At 41.4% G+C, this 16,824-nt stretch overlaps 1 protein-coding gene across 1 annotated transcript; it reads right to left on the reverse strand.

Annotated features, from left to right (window-relative positions):
- Positions 1 to 560: 560 nt before the first annotated feature.
- Positions 561 to 2,532, reverse strand: LOC147957806 (uncharacterized). The gene is made up of 4 exons (XM_087531855.1): positions 1,956 to 2,532; positions 1,123 to 1,361; positions 792 to 798; positions 561 to 710 (listed from the first exon to the last, which is right to left on the reverse strand). Exons 1-4 carry the CDS (start codon positions 2,211 to 2,213, stop codon positions 561 to 563), a joined length of 654 nt encoding a protein of 217 aa, XP_087387981.1. The 5' UTR covers positions 2,214 to 2,532.
- Positions 2,533 to 16,824: the final 14,292 nt, after the last annotated feature.

Below are 16,824 nucleotides of genomic sequence, written 5' to 3' on the forward strand. Positions count from 1 at the left end.
CGACGAATTGAAAAGGTCGTTGGTTAAAATCAGCCCGGTCCAATTGGGGGTTTTACATGGGCCGAGCCCATTAATTCAGCCCATTTTATGTTTTTTTTTTCAGTTAATTTTTGCTAGCTACATGGGCCTAGCCCAACATGGCGTTTTTTGTTTTCTAAGCCTTTTCCATTTTCTGGGTCTCAGCCTTTTTGCGGCCCATTTTCTATTTTTGAGACTTTTTTTGTTCCATCTTTGTCCAGCATTGTTTGGGCCAAAGCCTCTTCCAACCCATCAATATTTTCAGCCTGCTAATTCATAGGACTGGACAACAGAGAAATAGATGAGTTTTTTTTTTATTTTGCTATCAAAGCAATATTTGTTTCGCCGTACAATCATATATCATATGTACATCTTCATCAGATTATCTATACATAAGCAATAGCAACTAGAAGAATGCCATCTATATCAAACGACAGCGAAGCAACAAAGAAGATATACTGCCATCACAACTCCAACAGACAACTAATGTACACTACCAACGAGAAGGCCAAACAGAAAAGGAATCGCTGAAAAGATGATCACTAGCTTAGATATTCAGAGACCACTGCCATGTTGTCAATTGGATTTGGTTGCAACCCTTCCAGTTTGCTAAGAGCATCTTTCCAGCAGCATATCTTCTCATAACCTAAAAAGAGAACATAAACCAGCATAAGAATTTGAAACTTCTTGTCCTACCAGAACATAAATCAGCATAAGAACTAGAAGCCATCCACCTCATGAATATGTTCAGGTATGCTTAATAATTAACCTACATGAGCACTGCAAGTCAAATTACCATAATAATAAGTATGAAGATAAAGGAAAGCAAGAAATAGCAGACTAGAAACCTTAGGGGGCAAAATAAGTAGCATGGTACTGAGAATACAAGTACTCAAGGCAAGTAACCCAGTTTCAGCGTGCTTAAGTTCAGACTTTTCTATCATAACATTTAGATCCAAGAAGACATTAACACGCTTGACAGAATTTACATGAATACGTTGTGTAAGATAAATTGCACATAAAAAAGAATAATAATCAGGAAAACTTTCAAGGAAAACAAGTACGTTGCACCAATATAATTCTATGAGCTGGATGTTTCCTTACCTTGTTGTTAGCTGGAGAAACTGCTTGCCATAAGGAGTTGGGGGGCCATCATGTGCAACTGGAACCCTTAAGCTAGAAATGTGGAACACTTTGAGCTGGATGCAATCAGCCAGCCTGATGACAAAGTAATCAGGTTTGAAGAAACTTGCTCCTAGCAATGATATTGTCAGATGAACATATTCTTCGTTGTTTGAAGAAACTTGCTCCCAGCGATGGAGCGTAGTCTGCAGCTTACCAATCTGCGAAATAAAGATGATCTTTATCCTCAGGACCAAAAGAAGAACACATATACATGCAGTTTGATGATGCAATATGTTTCTGAAGCTACGGTACAGTTAAGCAACATATACATATGAGTTTTATCTTCAGGATTAATAGAACAAGACAGAAAAATTCAGGTGTTTCTAAAACTACAAGGGACGTAGCAGCACACATACTGTAACTAATCGACTTTCTCAACTATAAGAGGACATAGATTATCAGACAAAGAATAGCAGTTGTAGAGCTCTATAGAACATCCCTCACAAACTACCATACAACAATAGAACCAATACAGCAACTAAGCCTATAAATGTTTTGCTCCCAGCCAACATCATGAATTTTCTCAGCTAGTACTAACTACCAAGCTGGCACTGCCTCAGCCATACTACAGTAAGACGTTCTTATATACTACTCCATACAGTACTGGAGTAGAAAATACAGAAGCAGTTTTCAGCTGACAGTACGCCATGGCGCAGCCAAATAAACAGCGGCAGCATACCAAAATTCGCAACTAGAGGAAGAGAAAGGGCCACAAGGGAGGGAGGGAGGGCGGACGGGGATGGGGTGATTACTGAGCCCTGGATCTCCTCTCGGACGATGTAGAAGGGGTCCTGCGCAAAGCTCATGGCGGACGCCGGAGGTTGGTGAGGTCGGCGAGGGGCAGCTGCTGCCTCCGAGGACGCAGCCGTAGCAGCAACATCTTGTCGCCTCCTCCGGCTCTGGCTCCAGCGATTGCTGCGGTCCGTCCAGCTCGACGAAGCGCCGCGCATCGAAGCACACACACACGCACCGGCGAGCAAGCCGGGTGTAGTGCTTCGTCGACGCCACATCCAGTAGTGGTTCAGCGAGATGTCATGGACCTTCAAAAACAATTAAAGAGAATAAATAATAAGGTAACATCGCCAATAAATTGCAGCTTTTGAAAGCAACTATAGTTATTCAGAAAACATGGTTGCTGCAACTTTAAGCCAAGCAGTACACATTCATGTCAAATATACATGTGTAAGATACTAGAAGCATTTCATTGCATATCTATGTGTACTGCTATAATTTTACGCCAAGCAATGCACTAGTACATCAATTACACTAAGCCTCAACCCACTGTTTAAAAAAGTATTTTATCACCATTCTTCAATAGCTTGAATTTCAGAACGGCCACTGTTTGTATTTTAATAAAGAACACCCCAAGCAAATAACAACAGATGGGCATTAAGACAAAAAATCGCAGCATCATGTTTCAGCAGCAGTGCAGTACAAATCCTTGTGTAGTGAAGGCCATAGGAACTACACTTAGTTCCAGTTTGCATGTGGCGCCAGGTGGTTGGATACAAAGCCAGCAAGCGCAAGAGTGGTAACATAATTACTACAGCAATCACACCTCTCCCATTTGGTGCAGACATCAGTATCCAATTTAGTAAATTAGTAGCCACTTCTTCAATATGAAGATCAGTTTTGTACTAGCAATAAACAGCCAAGAAGGCGACAAAACACCTAACAAAATCCAGTCATCTCTACATATATACAGGCATACAGCAGCCAGACAGAATGGACTCCCCACTGACTCAAAAATTCCTCTCCCCTCTTCTTGCATCACTGTCAACGGTGCACACTGCACTAAAATGGAGCGCTCTAGTAGCAAAAAAATCCATACGACATCCAACAGACAAAACTTCCTACCATGCCTTGACAAGTGATGACAATGGCAGTGCAAAGCAGACTGATCTCCTGCCCATGCATTCTGCAGAGCATTTTTTGGTGGATAATAACACACTGAAAAATGTTGGATGCAGCCCATCGATAGACACTAGTACTATTTTATGTTTCTGGGCTAAAGCGCCAAATCTCAAAAGCTGGAATGATGGAATTGTGGATAAAATAAAGCATCAATGCATCCTTTATTAGACTACTACTGAAGGAAATATGCCCTAGAGGCAATAATAAAGTTATTATTTATTTCCTTATTTCATGATAAATGTTTATTATTCATGCTAGAATTGTATTAACCGGAAACATAATACATGTGTGAATACATAGACAAACAGAGTGTCACTAGTATGCCTCTACTTGACTAGCTCGTTAATCAAAGATGGTTATGTTTCCTAACCATGAACAAAGAGTTGTTATTTGATTAACGAGGTCACATCATTAGTTGAATGATCTGATTGACATGACCCATTCCATTAGCTTAGCACCCGATCGTTTAGTATGTTGCTATTGCTTTCTTCATGACTTATACATGTTCCTATGACTATGAGATTATGCAACTCCCGTTTACCGGAGGAACACTTTGGGTGCTACCAAACGTCACAACGTAACTGGGTGATTATAAAGGAGCATTACAGGTGTCTCCAAAGGTAGATGTTGGGTTGGCGTATTTCGAGATTAGGATTTGTCACTCCGATTGTCGGAGAGGTATCTCTGGGCCCTCTCGGTAATGCACATCACATAAGCCTTGCAAGCATTGCAACTAATGAGTTAGTTGCGAGATGATGTATTACCGAACGAGTAAAGAGACTTGCCGGTAACGAGATTGAACTAGGTATTGGATACCGACGATCGAATCTCAGGCAAATAACATACCGATGACAAAGGGAACAATGTATGTTGTTATGTGGTCTGACCGATAAAGATCTTCGTAGAATATGTAGGAGCCAATATGGGCATCCAGGTCCCGCTATTGGTGATTGACCGGAGACGTGTCTCGGTCATGTCTACATTGTTCTCGAACCGTAGGGTCCGCACGCTTAAGGTTTCGATGACAGTTATATTATGAGTTTATGAGTTTTGATGTACCGAAGGAGTTCGGAGTCCCGGATGAGATCGGGGACATGACGAGGAGTCTCGAAATGGTCGAGACGTAAAGATCGATATATTGGATGATTATATTCGGACATCGGAAAGGTTCTGAATGATTCGAGTATTTTTCGGAGTACCGGAGAGTTACGGGATTTCGCCGGGAGAAGTATTGGGCCTTGATGGGCTTTAGTGGGAAGAGGAGAAAAGGCCTGCTGCGCCCCCCCTCCCCTCTAGTCCGAATTGGACTAGGGAAAAGGGGGCCGGCCACCTTTCCTACTCCTCCACTTCCTTCTCCCTTCCGCCCCTCTTGATGGACTCCTACTAGGACTTGGAGTCCTAGTAGGACTCCCATCCTGGCCGCACCAATAGCCTTGGCCAGCCTCCTCCTCCTCCATCCTTTATATACTGAGGCAAGGGGGCACCCCATAGACACACAAGTTGATCCTTGGTGATCGTTTCTTAGCCGTGTGCGGTGCCCCCTGCCATCATATTCCACCTCGGTCATATCGTTGTAGTGCTTTGGCGAAGCCCTGCATCGGTAGAACATCAAGATCGTCACCACGCCGTCGTGCTGACGGAACTCTTCCTCGACGCTTTGCTGGATCGGAGCCCGAGGATCGTCATCGAGCTGAACGTGTGCTAAGAACTCGGAGGTGCTGGAGTAACGGTGCTTGGATCGGTCGGATCGGGAAGAAGACGTACGACTACTTCCTCTACGTTGTGTCAACGCTTCCGTTGCGATCTACCAGGGTACGTAGATCATACTCCCCCCCTCGTTGCTGTGCATCACCATGATCTTGCATGTGCGTAGGAAATTTTTGAAATTACTACGTTCCCCAACAGTGGCATCCGAGCCTAGGTTTTATGGTTTGATGTTATATGCACGAGTAGAACACAAGTGAGTTGTGGACGATATAAGTCATACTGCCTACCAGCATGTCATACTTTGGTTCGGCGGTATTGTTGGATGAAGCGGCCCGGACCGACATTACGCGTACGCTTACGCGAGACCGGTTTCCCCGACGTGCTTTGCACATAGGTGACTTGCGGGTGACTGTTTCTCGAACTTTAGTTGAACTGAGTGTGGCTACGCCCGGTCCTTGCAAAGGTTAAAACGGAGCCTATTTGACAAACTATCGTTGTGGTTTTGATGCGTAGGTGAGATGAGTTCTTGCTTAAGCCCGTAGCAGCCACGTAAAATTTGCAATAACAAAGTAGAGGACGTCTAACTTGTTTTTGCAGGGCATGTTGTGATGTGATATGGTCAAAACGTGATGAGCTATAAGTTGTTGTATAAGACGATCATGTTTTGTTGAAGTTATCGGCAACTGGCAAAAGCCATATGGTTGTTTCTTTATTGCATAAGATGCAAGCGCCAAATAATTGCTTTACTTTATCGCTATGCAATACCAATAGTTGTAAGAGCAATAGTTGGCGAGACGACCGTGTGACAACACATTGATATAGATCAAGATGATGGAGATCATGGTGTCACGCCGGTGACGATAGAGATCATGACAGTACTTTGGAGATGGAGATCAAAGGCGCAAGATGATAATGGCCATATCATGTCACATATTTTGATTACATATGATGTTTATCTTTTATACATCTTATTTTGCTTAGTTTGACGGTAGCATTTTAAGATGATCTCTCACTAAATTATCAAGAAGTGTTCTCCCTGAGTATGCACCGTTGCGAAAGTTCTTCGTGCTGGGACAGCACGTGATGATCGGGCGTGATAGGCTCTACGTTCAAATACAACGGGTGCAAAACAGTTGCACACGCGGAATACTCAGGTTATACTTGACTAGCCTAGCATATGTACAGATATGGCCTCGGAACACGGAGACCGAAAGGTCGAGCGTGAATCATATAGTAGATATGATCAACATTGTGATGTTCACCAATGAAACTACTCCATCTCACGTGATTATCGGACATGGTTTAGTTGATTTGGATCACGTGATCACTTAGAGGATTAGAGGGATATCTATCTAAGTGGGAGTTCTTAAGTAATATGATTAATTGAACTTTAATTTATCATGAACTTAGTCCCGGTAGTATTAGCATATCTATGTTGTGGATCAATAGCTCGCGTTGTTGCTTTCATATGTTTATTTTGATATGTTCCTAGAGAAAATTGTGTTGAAAGATGTTAGTAGCAATGATGCGGATTGGATCTGTGATCTGAGGTTTATCCTCATTGCTGCACAGAAGAATTATGTCCTTGATGCACCGCTAGGTGACGGAACTATTGCACGAGCAGATGCAGACGTTATGAACGTTTGGCTAGCTCAATATGATGACTACTTGGTAGTTTAGTGCACCATGCTTCACAGCTTAGAATCGGGACTTCAAAGATGTTTTGAACGTCATGGACCATATGAAATGTTCCAGGAGTTGAAGTTAATATTTCAAGCAAATAGCCGAGTTGAGAGACATGAAGTCTCCAACAAGTTCTATAGCCAAAAGATGGAGGAGAATCGCTCAACTAGTGAGCATGTGCTCAGATTGTCTGGGTACTACAATCGCTTGAATCAAGTGGGAGTTAATCTTCCAGATAAGATAGTGATTGATAGAATTCTCTAGTCACCATCACCAAGTTAGTAGAACTTCGTGATGAACTATGATATGCAAGGGATAACGGAAACAATTCCCAAACTCTTCGTGATGCTGAAATCGACGAAGGTAGAAATCAAGAAAAACATCAAGTGTTGATGGTTTACAAGACCACTAGTTTCAAGAAAAGGGCAAAGGGAAGAAGGGGAACTTCAAAAAGAACAACAACCAAGTTGCTGCTCAAGTGAAGAAGCCCAAGTCTGATCCTAAGCCTGAGAGTAAGTGCTTCTACTGCAAAGGGACTGGTCACTGGAAGCGGAACTACCCCAAGTGTTTGGCGGATAAGAAGGATGGCAAAGTGAACATAAGTATATTTGATATACATGTTATTGATGTGTACTTCACTAGTGTTTATAGCAACCCCTCAGTATTTGATACTAGTTCAGTTGCTAAGATTAGTAACTCGAAACGGGAGTTGCAGAATAAACAGAGACTAGTTAAGGGTGAAGTGACGATGTGTGTTGGAAGTGGTTCCAAGATTGATATGATGATCATCGTACACTCCCTATAATTTTGGAATTAGTGCTGAACCTAAATAAGTGTTATTTGGTGTTTGCGTTTAGCATGAATATGATTTATTCATGTTTATTGCAATACGGTTATTCATTAAAGTCAGAGAATAATTGTTGTTCTGTTTACATGAATAAAACCTTATATGGTAATACACCCAATGAAACAAGTTCATTGGATCTCGATCGTAGTGATACACTTATTCATAATATTGAAACCAAAAGATGCAAAGTTAATAATGATAGTGCAACTTATTTGTGGCATTGCCGTTTAGGTCATATTGGTGTAAAGCGCATGAAGAAACTCCATGCTGATGGGATTTTGGAATCACTTGATTATGAATCACTTGATGCTTGCGAAACATGCCTCATGGGCAAGATGACTAAGACTCCGTTCTCCAGAGCGAGCAATTGACTTATTGGAAATAATACATACTGATGTATGCGGTCTGATGAGTGTTAAGGCTCACGGCAAGTATCGTTATTTTCTGAACTTCACAGATGATTTGAGCAGATATGGGTATATCTACTTGATGAAACATAAGTCTGAAACATTTGAAAAGTTCAAAGAATTTCAGAGTGAAGTGGAAAATCATTGTGACAAGAAAATAAAGTTTCTATGATCTGATCGCGGAGACAAATATTTGAGTTACGAGTTTGGTCTTCAATTAAAACAATGTGGAATAGTTTCACAAACTCATGCCACATGGAACACCATAGCATAATGGTGTGTCCGAACGTCATAACCGTACTTTATTGGATATAGTGCAATCTATGATGTCTCTTACCGATCTACCACTATCGTTTTGGGGTTATGCATTAGAGACAGCTGCATTCACGTTAAAAAGGGCACCACCTAAATCTGTTGAGACGACACCGTATGAAGTGTGGTTTGGCAAGAAACCAAAGTTGTCATTTCTCAAAGTTTGGGGTTGCAATGCTTATGTGAAAAAGTTTCATCCTGATAAGCTCAAACCCAAATCGGAAAAGTGTGTCTTCATAGGATACCCAAAAAGTTACTGTTGGGTACACCTTCTATCACAGATCCGAAGGCAAGACTTTTGTTGCTAAATTCGGAAACTCTCTGGAGAAGGAGTTTCTCTCGAAAGAAGTGAGTGGGAGGAAAGTAGAACTTGATGAGGTAACTGTACCTGCTCCATAATTGGAAAGTAGTTCATCACAGAAATCTGTTCCTGTGACTACTACACCAATTAGTGAGGAAGCTAATGATGATGATCATGTAACTTCCAATCAAGTTACTACCGAATCTCGTAGGTAAACCAGAGTGAGATCCGCGCCAGAGTGGTACGGTAATCTAGTTCTGGAAGTCATGCTACTAGATCATGATGAACCTACGAACTATGAAGAAGCGATGGTGAGCCCAGATTCCGCGAAATGGTTTGAGGCCATGAAATCTGAGATGGGATCCATCTATGAGAACAAAGTGTGGACTTTGGTTGACTTGCCCGATGATCGGCAAGCCATAGAAAATAAATGGATCTTCAAGAGGAAGACGGACGCTGATAGTAGTGTTACTATCTACAAAGCTAGAATTGTCGCAAAAGGTTTTCGACAAGTTCAAGGTGTTGACTACGATGAGAGTTTCTCACTCGTATCTGTGCTTAAGTCTGTCCGAATCATGTTAGCAATTGCCACATTTTATGATTATGAAATTTGGCAGATGGATGTTAAAACTGCATTCCTGAATGGATTTCTGGAAGAAGAGTTGTATATGATACAACCGGAAGGTTTTGTCAATCCAAAGGGAGCTAACAAAGTGTGCAAACTCCAGCGTTCCATCTGTGCACTGGTGCAAGCATCTCGAAGTTGGAATATACACTTTAATGAGTTGATCAAAGAATATAGTTTTATACAGACTTGTGGTGAAGCCTATATTTACGAGAAAGTGAGTGGGAGCACTACAACATTTCTGATAAGTATATGTGAGTGACATATTGTTGATCGGAAATAATGTAGAATTATTCTGTAAAGCATAAAGGAGTTTTTTCAAAGAAAGACTTCGGTGAAGCTACTTACATATTGAGCTTCAAAATCTATAGAGATAGATCAAGACGCTTGATAAGTTTTTTCAATGAGTACATACCTTGACAAGATTTTGAAGTAGTTCAAAATGGAGCAGTCAAAGAAAGAGTTCTTGCCTGTATTACAAGGTGTGAAGTTGAGTAAGACTCAAAGCCCGACCACGGCAGAAGATAGAAAGAGAATGAAAGTCATTCCCTATGCCTTGGCCATAGGTTCTATAAAGTATGTCATGCTGTATACCAGATCTATTGTATACCCTGCACTGATTTGGCAAGGGAGTACAATAGTGATCTAGGAGTAGATCACTGGACAGCGGTCAGAATTATCCTTAGTGAAATAAGGATATGTTTCTCGATTATGGACATGACAAAAGGTTCGTCGTAAAGGGTTACGCCGATGCAAGTTTTGACACTAATCTAGATGACTCTAAGTCTTGATCTAGATACATATTGAAAGTGGGAGCAATTAGCTAGAGTAGCTCTGTGCAGAGCATTGTTGATATAGATATTTTCAAAATACTTACGAATCTGAATATGACAGACCCGGTGACTAAAATTATCTCACAAGCAAAACATAATCACACCTTAGTACTCTTTGGGTGTTAATCACATAGCGATGTGAACTAGATTACTAACTCTAGTAAACCCTTTGGGTGTTGGTCACATATCGATGTGGACTATGGGTGTTAATCACATGGTGATGTGAACTATTGCTGTTAAATCACATGGCGATGTGAACTAGATTATTGACTCTAGTGCAAGTGGGAGACTGAAGGAAATATGCCCTAGAGGCAATAATAAAGTTATCATTTATTTCCTTATTTCATGATAAATGTTTATTATTCATGCTAGAATTATATTAACCGGAAACATAATACATGTGTGAATACATAAACAAACAGAGTGTCACTAGTATGCCTCTACTTGACTAGCTCGTTAATCAAAGATGGTTATGTTTCCTAACCATGAACAAAGAGTTGTTATTTGATTAACGAGGTCACATCATTAGTTGAATGATCTGATTGACATGACCCATTCCATTAGCTTAGCACCCGGTCGTTTAGTATGTTGCTATTGCTTTCTTCATGACTTATACATGTTCCTATGACTATGAGATTATGCAACTCCCGTTTACCGGAGGAACACTTTGGGTGCTACCAAACGTCACAACGTAACTGGGTGATTATAAAGGAGCATTACAGGTGTCTCCAAAGGTAGATGTTGGGTTGGCGTATTTCGAGATTAGGATTTGTCACTCCGATTGTCAGAGAGGTATCTCTGGGCCCTCTCGGTAATGCACATCACATAAGCCTTGCAAGCATTGCAACTAATGAGTTAGTTGCGAGATGATGTATTACAGAACGAGTAAAGAGACTTGCCGGTAACGAGATTGAACTAGGTATTGGATACCGACGATCGAATCTCGGGCAAGTAACATACCGATGACAAAGGGAACAACGTATGTTGTTATGCGGTCTGACCGATAAAGATCTTCGTAGAATATGTAGGAGCCAATATGAGCATCCAGGTCCCGCTATTGGTTATTGACCGGAGACGTGTCTCGGTCATGTCTATATTGTTCTCGAACCGTAGGGTCCGCACGCTTAAGGTTTCGATGACAGTTATATTATGAGTTTATGAGTTTTGATGTACCGAAGGAGTTCGGAGTCCCGGATGAGATCGGGGACATGACGAGGAGTCTCGAAGTGGTCGAGACGTAAAGATCGATATATTGGACGACTATATTCGGACATCGGAAAGGTTCCGAATGATTCGGGTATTTTTCGGAGTACCGGAGAGTTACGGGAATTCGCCAGGAGAAGTATTGGGCCTTGATGGGATTTAGTGGGAAGAGGAGAAAAGGCCTGCTGCGCCCCCCCCTCCCCTCTAGTCCGAATTGGACTAGGGAAAAGGGGGCCGGCCACCTTTCCTACTCCTCCACTTCCTTCTCCCTTCCTCCCCTCTTGATGGACTCCTACTAGGACTTGGAGTCCTAGTAGGACTCCCATCCTGGCCGCACCAATAGCCTTGGCCGGCCTCCTCCTCCTCCATCCTTTATATACTGAGGCAAGGGGGCACCCCATAGACACACAAGTTGATCCTTGGTGATCGTTTCTTAGCCGTGTGCGGTGCCCCCTGCCACCATATTCCACCTCGGTCATATCGTTGTAGTGCTTAGGCGAAGCCCTACGTCGGTAGAACATCAAGATCGTCACCACACCGTCGTGCTGACGGAACTCTTCCTCGACGCTTTGCTGGATCGGAGCCCGAGGATCGTCATCGAGCTGAACGTGTGCTAAGAACACGGAGGTGCCGGAGTAACGGTGCTTGGATCGGTCGGATCGGGAAGAAGACGTATGACTACTTCCTCTACGTTGTGTCAACGCTTCCGTTGCGATCTACCAAGGTACGTAGATCATACTCTCCCCCTTCGTTGCTGTGCATCACCATGATCTTGCGTGTGCGTAGGAAATTTTTGAAATTACTACGTTCCCCAACAGTGGCATCCGAGCCTAGGTTTTATGGTTTGATGTTATATGCACGAGTAGAACACAAGTGAGTTGTGGACGATATAAGTCATACTGCCTACCAGCATGTCATACTTTGGTTCGGCGGTATTGTTGGATGAAGCGGCCCGGACTGACATTACGCGTACGCTTACGCGAGACCAGTTTCCCCGACGTGCTTTGCACATAGGTGACTTGCAGGTGACTGTTTCTCAAACTTTAGTTGAACTGAGTGTGGCTACGCCCGGTCCTTGCAATGGTTAAAACGGAGTCTATTTGACAAACTATCATTGTGGTTTTGATGCGTAGGTGAGATGAGTTCTTGCTTAAGCCCGTAGCAGCCACGTAAAATTTGCAACAACAAAGTAGAGGATGTCTAACTTGTTTTTGCAGGGCATGTTGTGATGTGATATGGTCAAAACGTGATGAGTTATAAGTTGTTGTATAAGGTGAACATGTTTTGTTGAAGTTATCGGCAACTGGCAAAAGCCATATGGTTGTTTCTTTATTGCATAAGATGCAAGCGCCAAATAATTGCTTTACTTTATCGCTATGCAATAGCAATAGTTGTAAGAGCAATAGTTGGCGAGACGACCGTGTGACAACACATTGATATAGATCAAGATGATGGAGATCATGGTGTCACGCCGGTGACGATAGAGATCATGACAGTACTTTGGAGATGGAGATCAAAGGCGCAAGATGATAATGGCCATATCATGTAAATATTTTGATTACATATGATGTTTATCTTTTATACATCTTATTTTGCTTAGTTTGACGGTAGCATTTTAAGATGATCTCTCACTAAATTATCAAGAAGTGTTCTCCTTGAGTATGCACCGTTGCGAAAGTTCTTCGTGCTGGGACACCACGTGATGATCGGGTGTGATAGGCTCTACGTTCAAATACAACGGGTGCAAAACAGTTGCACACGCGGAATACTCAGGTTATACTTGACTAGCCTAGCATATGTACAGATATGGCCTCGGAACACGGAGACCGAAAGGTCGAGCGTGAATCATATAGTAGATATGATCAACATTGTGATGTTCACCAATGAAACTACTCCATCTCACGTGATGATCGGACATGGTTTAGTTGATTTGGATCACGTGATCACTTAAAGGATTAGAGGGATATCTATGTAAGTGGGAGTTCTTAAGTAATATGATTAATTGAACTTTAATTTATCATGAACTTAGTCCTGGTAGTATTAGCATATCTATGTTGTGGATCAATAGCTCGCGTTGTTGCTTTCATATGTTTATTTTGATATGTTCCTAGAGAAAATTGTGTTGAAAGATGTTAGTAGCAATGATGCGGATTGGATCCGTGATCTGAGGTTTATCCTCATTGCTGCACAGAAGAATTATGTCCTTGATGCACCGCTAGGTGACGGACCTATTGCAGGAGCAGATGCAGATGTTATGAACGTTTGGCTAGCTCAATATGATGACTACTTGGTAGTTTAGTGCACCATGCTTAACAGCTTAGAATCGGCACTTCAAAGACGTTTTGAACGTCATGGACCATATGAAATGTTCCAGGAGTTGAAGTTAATATTTCAAGCAAATAGCCGAGTTGAGAGACATGAAGTCTCCAACAAGATCTATAGCCAAAAGATGGAGGAGAATCGCTCAACTAGTGAGCATGTGCTCAGATTGTCTGGGTACTACAATCGCTTGAATCAAGTGGGAGTTAATCTTCCAGATAAGATAGTGATTGATAGAATTCTCTAGTCACAATCACCAAGTTAGTAGAACTTCGTGATGAACTATGATATGCAAGGGATAACGGAAACTATTCCCAAACTCTTCGTGATGCTGAAATCGACGAAGGTAGAAATCAAGAAAAACATCAAGTGTTGATGGTTTACAAGACCACTAGTTTCAAGAAAAGGGCAAAGGGAAGAAGGGGAACTTCAAAAAGAACAGCAAGCAAGTTGCTGCTCAAGTGAAGAAGCCCAAGTCTGATCCTAAGCCTGAGACTAAGTGCTTCTACTGCAAAGGGACTGGTCACTGGAAGCGGAACTACCCCAAGTGTTTGGCGGATAAGAAGGATGGCAAAGTGAACATAAGTATATTTGATATACATGTTATTGATGTGTACTTCACTAGTGTTTATAGCAACCCCTCAGTATTTGATACTAGTTCAGTTGCTAAGATTAGTAACTCGAAACGGGAGTTGCAGAATAAACAGAGACTAGTTAAGGGTGAAGTGACGATGTGTGTTGGAAGTGGTTCCAAGATTGATATGATGATCATCGTACACTCCCTATAATTTCGGAATTAGTGTTGAACCTAAATAAGTGTTATTTGGTGTTTGCGTTTAGCATGAATATGATTTGATCATGTTTATTGCAATACGGTTATTCATTAAAGTCAGAGAATAATTGTTGTTCTGTTTACATGAATAAAACCTTATATGGTAATACACCCAATGAAACAAGTTCATTGGATCTCGATCGTAGTGATACACTTATTCATAATATTGAAACCAAAAGATGCAAAGTTAATAATGATAGTGCAACTTATTTGTGGCATTGCCGTTTAGGTCATATTGGTGTAAAGCGCATGAAGAAACTCCATGCTGATGGGATTTTGGAATCACTTGATTATGAATCACTTGATGCTTGCGAAACATGCCTCATGGGCAAGATGACTAAGACTCCGTTCTCCAGAGCGAGCAATTGACTTATTGGAAATAATACATACTGATGTATGCGGTCCGATGAGTGTTAAGGCTCACGGCAAGTATCGTTATTTTCTGAACTTCATAGATGATTTGAGCAGATATGGGTATATCTACTTGATGAAACATAAGTCTGAAACATTTGAAAAGTTCAAAGAATTTCAGAGTGAAGTGGAAAATCATTGTGACAAGAAAATAAAGTTTCTACGATCTGATCGCGGAGACAAATATTTGAGTTACGAGTTTGGTCTTCAATTAAAACAATGTGGAATAGTTTCACAAACTCATGCCACATGGAACACCACAGCATAATGGTGTGTCCGAACGTCATAACCGTACTTTATTGGATATAGTGCAATCTATGATGTCTCTTACCGATCTACCACTATCGTTTTGGGGTTATGCATTAGAGACAGCTGCATTCACGTTAAAAAGGGCACCACCTAAATCTGTTGAGACGACACCGTATGAACTGTGGTTTGGCAAGAAACCAAAGTTGTCATTTCTCAAAGTTTGGGGTTGCAATGCTTATGTGAAAAAGTTTCATCCTGATAAGCTCAAACCCAAATCGGAAAAGTGTGTCTTCATAGGATACCCAAAAAGTTACTGTTGGGTACACCTTCTATCATAGATCCGAAGGCAAGACTTTTGTTGCTAAATTCGGAAACTTTCTGGAGAAGGAGTTTCTCTCGAAAGAAGTGAGTGGGAGGAAAGTAGAACTTGATGAGGTAACTGTACCTGCTCCATATTTGGAAAGTAGTTCATCACAGAAATCTGTTCCTGTGACTACTAAACCAATTAGTGAGGAAGCTAATGATGATGATCATGTAACTTCAGATCAAGTTACTACCGAATCTCGTAGGTAAACCAGAGTGAGATCCGCGCCAGAGTGGTACGGTAATCTAGTTCTGGAAGTCATGCTACTAGATCATGATGAACCTACGAACTATGAAGAAGCGATGGTGAGCCCAGATTTCGCGAAATGGTTTGAGGCCATGAAATCTGAGATGGGATCCATGTATGAGAACAAAGTGTGGACTTTGGTTGACTTGCCCGATGATCGGCAAGCCATAGAAAATAAATGGATCTTCAAGAGGAAGACGGACGCTGATAGTAGTGTTACTATCTACAAAGCTAGAATTGTCGCAAAAGGTTTTCGACAAGTTCAAGGTGTTGACTACGATGAGAGTTTCTCACTCGTATCTGTGCTTAAGTCTGTCCGAATCATGTTAGCAATTGCCACATTTTATGATTATGAAATTTGGCAGATGGATGTTAAAACTGCATTCCTGAATGGATTTCTGGAAGAAGAGATGTATATGATAGAACCAGAAGGTTTTGTTAATCCAAAGGGAGCTAACAAAGTGTGCAAACTCCAGCGTTCCATCTGTGGACTGGTGCAAGCATCTCGGAGTTGGAATATACACTTTGATGAGTTGATCAAAGAATATAGTTTTATACAGACTTGCGGTGAAGCCTGTATTTACGAGAAAGTGAGTGGGAGCACTACAGCATTTCTGATAAGTATATGTGAGTGACATATTGTTGATCGGAAATAATGTAGAATTATTCTGTAAAGCATAAAGGAGTTTTTTCAAAGAAAGACTTCGGTGAAGCTACTTACATATTGAGCTTCAAAATCTATAGAGATAGATCAAGACGCTTGATAAGTTTTTTCAATGAGTACATACCTTGACAAGATTTTGAAGTAGTTCAAAATGGAGCAGTCAAAGAAAGAGTTCTTGCCTGTATTACAAGGTGTGAAGTTGAGTAAGACTCAAAGCCCGACCACGGCAGAAGATAGAAAGAGAATGAAAGTCATTCCCTATGCCTTGGCCATAGGTTCTATAAAGTATGTCATGCTGTATACCAGATCTATTGTATACCCTGCACTGATTTGGCAAGGGAGTACAATAGTGATCTAGGAGTAGATCACTGGACAGCGGTCAGAATTATCCTTAGTGAAATAAGGATATGTTTCTCGATTATGGACATGACAAAAGGTTCGTCGTAAAGGGTTACGCCGATGCAAGTTTTGACACTAATCTAGATGACTCTAAGTCTCGATCTAGATACATATTGAAAGTGGGAGCAATTAGCTAGAGTAGCTCTGTGCAGAGCATTGTTGATATAGATATTTGCAAAATACTTACGGATCTGAATATGACAGACCCGGTGACTAAAATTATCTCACAAGCAAAACATAATCACACCTTAGTACTCTTTGGGTGTTAATCACATAGCGATGTGAACTAGATTACTAACTCTAGT

This window comes from Triticum urartu, chromosome 7A (genome assembly GCF_056163025.1).
Source record: "Triticum urartu cultivar PI428250 chromosome 7A, HENAU_Tu73, whole genome shotgun sequence".
In the NCBI taxonomy this organism is placed as follows: Eukaryota; Viridiplantae; Streptophyta; class Magnoliopsida; order Poales; family Poaceae; genus Triticum; species Triticum urartu.

Bases quoted from the DNA above. Each gene is read 5' to 3' on its own strand.
- LOC147957806 (XM_087531855.1), bottom strand. From the start codon at position 2,213: ATGTGGCGTCGACGAAGCACTACACCCGGCTTGCTCGCCGGTGCGTGT. The intron at 1,362-1,955 runs GTAATCACCCCA...TTTATTTCGCAG, and splicing joins GAGAGGAGATCCAGGGCTCA to ATTGGTAAGCTGCAGACTAC.